At 37.4% G+C, this 7,866-nt stretch overlaps 1 protein-coding gene across 1 annotated transcript; it reads left to right on the top strand.

Moving 5' to 3' along the window:
* The first annotated feature begins 3,039 nt into the window (after positions 1-3,039).
* Positions 3,040-4,122, top strand: LOC120144739. Its single transcript, XM_039158730.1, has 2 exons — positions 3,040-3,663; positions 3,754-4,122. Exons 1-2 carry the CDS (start codon positions 3,040-3,042, stop codon positions 4,120-4,122), a joined length of 993 nt encoding a protein of 330 aa, XP_039014661.1.
* The last annotated feature ends 3,744 nt before the right edge of the window (positions 4,123-7,866 follow it).

Below are 7,866 nucleotides of genomic sequence, written 5' to 3'. Positions count from 1 at the left end.
CGAACCAGCTACAAAGCCAAGGAGGATTGCTAAAGCAACCAAGAAGAAACAGGAAGCAAATAAAGAATTAGTTATGATTGCGGCGAGGGAGAAAATGGTGAAAATTCAATTTGATTCTTGTTGGGAAAATAGACCCCTTGTAATCCAACAATCCCTTTAGATCACAACATTAACAAAAATACTTGAAAAATAAAAAAGAGAAAAACACAATAATTTAACATGGAAAACTCCCAAATGGAGAAAAACCACAAACGTTGTCAAAAGACAACCAAGAAAAAAAATATTTACTATGTGGAAAATTATTACAACCACACTACAAAATATTTAACTCTCACACATGCCCAAAAGCTAAAGTACACCCCAAGAGAATTTCCCTTTAAATTCTCTACTAGTATAGCTAATAGCTTTCTAGTACACCACTTGTATTTTGGTGATTGACATACATTTAATCAAAGGGAAATGTTCTATTTATAGGCTAAGAATTTTCCATCCTTTGTTCATTTCCAATGTGGGATTTGGCCAATTTTTGCCAAAAACTAACAAATCTCCACCTTGGCAAAAATTCCATACAATTCTTCACCATAAAAACAACAGCTACCTCAATAACACCATCAGCTATGATAGTCACAATTCTAAAAACAAGAATTGTCATACTCCACCATAAGAGTATACACACTTGGAATTCACTAACTCCAAGAATTTTTACCTCGACCAGTTCATGTCGAAAAACTGCTAATAAGTTATGGTGCAACTTCCAATATTGACTTTCTAGGAAGTTCATTAGCCATCGACATCAATTTCACCACACACCTTGCATCAACTGTCAACCAATGCCCATGTGTAAATGTGGACATGCTACCTTTTCATACATCCTTTTCTATGGCAACTCAATTGGTAGCTATCATGCCATGAGGATATATATCTTACTTTAAAAAATAAATTCATCGTCTTCATTTTCAAAGACGACTACATTAGTAGCATCACTTTTGGAGCCATTAGCCGAATTAGCTCCACCGTTTTTGCAATCCTTCTTTAGATGTCCAGGTTGCCCACATCCCTAGCAGATAATTTTCTTTTTGGAGCCTTTATACTTCTTCCTATTTCCACAAACCGACAATGCTCCACTTTCAGAAGATTTGTTCTCTCCATTTTTCAGCCTTCTTTTATCCGAAATCAGCTTACTTGTCACTTCTGAAAAATTCACATTCTCTTTCCCGTACATTAAAACAGTTTGCATGTGCTCATAGGAAGATGGAAGAGACCAAATAAGTCTCAATGCTTTATCTTCATCATCAATCTCCACTCCAATAGAGTCCAGTTCAGAAACAATCCCATTGAGTGCACTAAGGTGGTCAGAAATTTTTGTACCTTCTTCCATTTGCAATTTGTGAAATTTCTCCTTCAAATATAACCTATTTGAAAGACTTTTAGCTTGGTACATTTCCTCAAGCTTTTCCCAAAGCTCCTTTGTTGATGACCATCTAGCAACATTAGCAAGAACATTTTTTGCTAGACAGAGACGAATCTGACTTGCTACTCTCATGTCTAACTCCTCCCATTCTTCTTCACTCATCTTGGATTTTCCCTTGTCTCCACTGCTGTCACTAGGTTTATCTGGTTCCTTTCCTTCGGACAAAGAAGCTGGCTTTCCCTTTAAGGCCTTATACAATCCAGACTGGATTAGTATATCCTTGACTTGTACTTGCCACAACCCAAAATTAATTCTCCCATCAAATTTCTCAATATCAAATCTGAAACTCATTTTTGCTCAACAATGCTCCAGTGATCTCACACGTGAATAATGAGTGAACAATTGTGTCTACAAAATGCACTAAGAAAGTTTCCAGGAAAGATTGGGGGGACACAAATGGTACCTCTTAAGTCTCAACCTCCTTAGGCGATTATAGCCTTTGTGACAAAACTTTCTTGGTTGCACTTACTTACACAATATCACACTCAATAAACATAATAACGTATTTAAAGGACCTCCAGTTGGACCACAACAATTTCTAAAAAATCTTTTCTGATGTAGAAGATCGGACAAAACCACAACCACAGAGCATACTAAGAATTTTAAAGAAATTCTTACCCCGCCTTAAAATTTATCTTTTACCAAACCATTGACTCCGATACCAATTGTTGGGAAAATAGACCCCTTGTAATCCAACAATCCCTTTAGATCACAACATTAACAAAAAATACTTGAAAAATAAAAAAGAGAAAAACACAATAATTTAACATGGAAAACTCCCAAATGGAAAAAAACCACAAACGTTGTCAAAAGACAACCAAGAAAAAAAATATTTACTATGTGGAAAATTATTACAACCACACTATAAAATATTTAACTCTCACACATGCCCAAAAACTAAAGTACACCCCAAGAGAATTTCCCTTTAAATTCTCTACTAGTATAGCTAATAGCTTTCTAGTACACCACTTGTATTTTGGTGATTGACATACATTTAACCAAAGGCAAATGTTCTATTTATAGGCTAAGAATTTTTCCATCCTTTGTTCATTTCCAATGTGGGATTTGGCCAATTTTTGCCAAAAACTAACAATTCTAACGTGGGAAATCACACAGCGATCCACATTATGGATGAGAGTCGTGGGGGTGCGTTGCGTGAGAAAAATGGTAGGAATACACCAAAAGCTAGCCACATACAACTTAAAAATTGGCATCAAGAATATGACATTGGCTAAAGGTTTAAAAAAAAGGGTTAAAACTAAGAAGAAAGAATAACAAGGACCGACTAAGCCGATCCTAAGACTGGTTGCTAGCATGACTAAGGAGCTCGACCAAACCATGCCGAAGCACGTACAAGAGATTCTGATTTGAGGAAATTAGGTAGTGATAACTGATAATTCTATAACTGTACAATGGAGGGAAAACACTACCTTCGAGGGTGAATGAAGCGTTGTTCAACAGTTCTGATCCTGGTTCATTAGTTTTATTGCTTTCTTATGGTTAAGATTATTTTTTGGAATACCCAAGGAGTTCTTAGTCTTGTGTTTAACCGTTATTTCAAAATGTTAATGAGAAATAAGAAACTAGATATTGTTGCTCTTCTTGAACCGAAAGTAAGTGGTTCTAAGGCGGAGAAGTTCAACCAAAAATCTGGGTTCGGTCACTCTTTTAGAATCGAAGCAAATGAGTTTTCGGGAGGCATTTGGATTCTATGGAATGATACAATTTCAATGGATTTCTTGGTGGCTTCGAATCAATATGTCCATGGTTATTGTATTGACAAGTTAATTTCAACAAGCTTCTTTGTTTCTTTTGTTTATGCGAGCCCAAATGGCAGTATGCGGAATTTGGTTTGGAATCAAATTAGAGCTCTTGCACCGAATGAAAACTCTCCTTGGTTGCTTGGAGGAGATTTCAATGCTATTTGTAAATCTGTCGAGCGAAAGGGTGGATCGCACAGTAGAACGGGAATTTGTCTGAATTTTGGCGAGTTTATATTCGAAGCAGGTTTACTGTATATAGGGTTTAATGGTCCTCAATATACTTGGCTGCGGGGTAACCTTAGTCAGAGGCTTGATCGTTGCTTGTGTAATAACAGGTGGTATAGCGCGTTCCCTGCCTCTGAAGTCTTGCGTTTGCAGAAGATGGGACCCGATCATAGGCTGATTCTAATGTCAATCGAGGTTCCAGAGGTACAGCATTATAACCGTCCTTTTCGTTTTGTGGCAGGTTGGAATGAGCATTAGGATTTTGAAAATTTTCTGACCAACTCGTGGAATAAGAATAATCCTTTGTTTAATAGCCTCATAAATCTTCAAAGTAAATGTTGCAACTGGAACAATGAGGTATTTGGTCATATCGGCAGACGTAAGACTCTGTTACTGGCTAGAATTCGAGGGGTTGAAATCGCCCTGGAGCGGAGTGAATCCACATATCTTTTGGACCTCTACGAGGCTCTTAAGAATGAAATTAATGTGGTCCTTGAACAAGAAGAAAGCCTATGGCATCAAAGTCTAGAAGTCAGTGGATTACGAAAGGAGATCGCAACACAATATTTCCATGCTACTACTATTAATAGAAGGAGGCAAAATAGCATTCGTATGCTTCAGATGGAGGATGGTCGATGGTGTGATGATCATGAAGTGCTGTGAAACCACGTAGTGAATTTCTTTCGTAAGCTATTCACCTCTGAACCTCGACAAAATGCAACAAGAAAGTTTAGGGGGGTTTCAAGTTGTTTGATATGACTCACTTAAATGTGCTAACCAACCCAATAATCTGGAAGAAATGCGTCAGACTCTTTTTATGATGGATCCGTTGAAAGCTCCACGTGTGGATGGCTACAAAGCGGGTTTCTTCTAGAAAAAACTGGAGTATTCTGGCGGATGATGTTGTTCGATTTGTTCAAGAATTTTTTGAGAGTGGAGTCTTATTAGATGAGATTAATAGAAATCTTCTGGTCCTTTTCCTTAAAGTTGAGATTCCAGAGAAGATTTCACAATTTCGTTCGATCAGCTTATGCATGGTACCATATAAGGTTATTACAAAGCTTATAGTAAACCGTCTGAAACCTCTGCTGCCAAATTGGGTCTCTGAAAACCAGTCCAGTTTTGTCTCGGGAAGGAATATCACTGATAATATTATCCTTGCCCAAGAAGTGATTCACTCTATGAATAGTAAAACGAGTAAGACAACTTGGATGGCAATTAGAGTAGACGTTGAAAAAGCCTATGACATATTCGAGTGGACTTTCATGGAGGAGACTCTTATGGAAACACCTGTTGGATATATGAACTGCAAAACTACACCGTTAGTACTGACTGGAAATATAAACAGTAATTAAAAGGAATAAATTCGTAAACCGTGTCGTGGCAAAAACCACTGTCTTAGAAACGAATTAGCCCCAATGTGTGTAATCGCTGCAGTAGGTGGACCGTTCCCCGAGGTTAACACGGTCGCTCCGAATTCCGTACACTCGAAACCGGAGTGGACTGCTGGTGGTATTGCTCTTTTGATTGGAAAGCACTCAGAGAGAACTCACAGAGAGAACTGTATAAAACACTTTTGTAAGTGAATTGTGAATGTTTGAGAGTGAGATGAGAAGCTAAATATAGCTCTCTATTTATAGGCTAGAAATAGGGTTAATATCGTCCATAAAATTTCAGGATTAAATATCTTCTTTTGTAACAGCTGAAACGTCTAGATGAACCTGACTCAAAAATAGTCCAAGTTCATTACATCATTATTCAGCTGTTATAACTCCTGAAATTATATCATGTAACCCTTGGAATTAAATTAAATAACTCTTGTAACTTCTGATATTAACAACTTGTCTCCTCTGTACAAAGCTGGAAATCAGTCCAGATACATCTTAACGTTTTTTATTTAATTTAGGAAAAAACTGTTTAATTTCTGATAACTCATAAATCAACTGTTATCATTTGAAATTTAAACGGTCCTCAACAGCCTATAAATATCAGTTGAAATCTTTCACATTTTCCATTTGTTTCTTTCAAAGAGAAATTCCTCAAGAATTTTCTCTAAAAAGATAGTATCTGCGCGAACGTGTCGAAGACACGTATTACCACGACCACGAGCCGAGACGGGCGGCGGCGGTGGCGGTGCGCGAGAGTCCCCCTTGTTCTCTATCACTCAACAAGGAAGTGGGAAAGCCAAGCCTTAAATACCATTACCAATAGTGTTTCCAATAATATGTGGGATTGAGCATTACCAACGTTCCCCCACTAATGCGAAAGAAATCTTCTGAAACTCTAAAACAAACTTTCCAGAAGAGCAATAGCGAGATTAGTTGCTTAAGCACTAGTGAACGTATCTGGAACTAGTACATAATAATGATGAGCAATCCTTCTCTTAGATAAGTGAAACTAGTCTGGAACTTTCTAAGATCAGGGTAAACTCATAACACACAACTAACCCCTTCATCCACTTGAGTCCTCGATGTGTAAGATATATATATATATACAAAGTATATATTTGGCCATCTTACCTCAGGATTCTAGTAAGTGTGCTAGAAAAATGGCCCAACATTTTTCATAGAAGGCGGCTAACCCTTCTCACTTACATAAGTTATTTCATCAAGTTTATCTCAACATAAACCACCCTTTAAAAAGGGATATAAAATAATTAAGAGCTTATAATAGCTCAACCTCATAAAGGGTATGGTGACTTTCTTCAAGTTCATTATTAATGAACCACCCAAACTCTAGGCTAAGAAGTCATTAAGAATAAATATTCAACCTCATTTATTGGTAAATTCAATAATTCATTCTCACTAGAACTATCCAAATACTTGGATTTGAATTTATTAAGAGTTTAACAAACTCAACCTTTCTGTAGGTAAGTTCATCATTTCCTACCCACTCAATCTGGGTTATGAACTTATTAAGAATAGATATTCAGCCAAAATCGGTAAATTCATCAAGTCTTTCTCACTAAGACCACCCAAAGCCCGGGCTATGAATTTATTAAGAATAATTAAGCTCATCCTGGGCATGCACATTATTCATCATAGGGATAGGCAGTAGGAATGTGCACTATGAGTCTTTCCATGGTTTCGTTTGACCACATGGAACTTAGATAACTAAGTTGGGTATCCACCATGAATTCCTCAATCAATGGGCTTTAGACCCATCCCCCTCGACGAATCTAGGACCAGCTTCCGACTTAACCCTTTGGTAAGTGGATCTGCTAGGTTCCTTTCCGACTTCACATACTCTAAAGAGAGCACTCCATTCTTTATTAAATGTCTAACAGATTCATGTCTTATGCGAATGTGTCTTTTCTTACCATTGTAAGCTTGGTTCTTAGCCACACATATCGCAGCTTGTGAATCACACAATAATGAAACTGGAGGAGTCGGTCTTCCCCACAACGGAATATCTGCTAACAAGCTTTTGAGCCACTCGGCTTCTTGCCTAGCTAGATCAAGAGCTATAAACTCTGACTCCATAGTAGAACGAGCAATACAAGTCTGCTTTGATGATTTCCACGAGATTGCTGCTCCACCCAAAGTAAAAACATACCCGCTCGTAGAGTTTACCTCATCATTATCAGAAATCCAGTTGGTATCACAATATCCTTCCAGTACCGCAGGAAAGCCAACAAACTCAAGTTTCCAATCCAAAGTACCCTTAAGATACTTCAGTAAGCGTTTAAGAGCAATCCAGTGCTCACCACTCGGATTATGAGTATATCTACTCAGTCTACTCATAGCATAAGCAATATCAGGCTGAGTATAGTTCATTAAGAACATTAAGCTTTCGATTAACTTAGCATATTCAGTTTGGGAAACACTACTTCCTTTATTCTTAACTAGATGTATGCTAGGGTCATAAGGAGTTCGAACAGGGACGACATCAAAATTGTCAAATTTCTTTAGCACTTTCTCTATATAATGTGCTTGACATAAAGAAAATCCCTTCTCAGTTTTGGTAACTTTGACTCCTAAGATTATATCTACTTATCCCAAATTTGTCATCTCAAACTTAGTGGACAAGAAATTTTTAACTTTGTTAATGGACTCAATGTTAGAACTGAAAAATGAACATGTCATCAACATAAAGACTTATGATAACACATTCAGTTTCAAACATCTTCGAATACACACAAGCATCCGAACCATTCACAACAAAACCAAAACTAAGAATAGTTTTATTTCTCAAACCACTGTTTAGGAGCCTGCTTAAGTCCATAGAGTGACTTTTTGAGTCTACAGACTTTGCCTTCCATACCAGGTACTTCAAAACCTAGTGGTTGCTCCATGTAAATCTCCTCATCTAGATCTCCATTCAAGAAAGCAGTCTTAACATCCATTTGATGTACCTGCAACTTATGAATAGAGGCTAGTGCAAATAATGCACGAATCGTTGAGATTT

This window comes from Hibiscus syriacus, unplaced genomic scaffold (assembly GCF_006381635.1).
Source record: "Hibiscus syriacus cultivar Baekdansim isolate YM2019G1 unplaced genomic scaffold, ASM638163v2 tig00110890_pilon, whole genome shotgun sequence".
NCBI classification, from domain to species: Eukaryota; Viridiplantae; Streptophyta; class Magnoliopsida; order Malvales; family Malvaceae; genus Hibiscus; species Hibiscus syriacus.
This window is presented reverse-complemented; position numbering and strand designations above follow the sequence as displayed.

What these genes read in the sequence shown, in the direction of transcription:
- LOC120144739 (XM_039158730.1), top strand. Translation starts at nt 3,040, where the DNA reads ATGAGAAATAAGAAACTAGATATTGTTGCTCTTCTTGAACCGAAAGTA. An exon ending in TGTCAATCGAGGTTCCAGAG is followed by an intron (nt 3,664 to 3,753) that starts GTACAGCATTAT and finishes TCGTGGAATAAG; the next exon opens with AATAATCCTTTGTTTAATAG.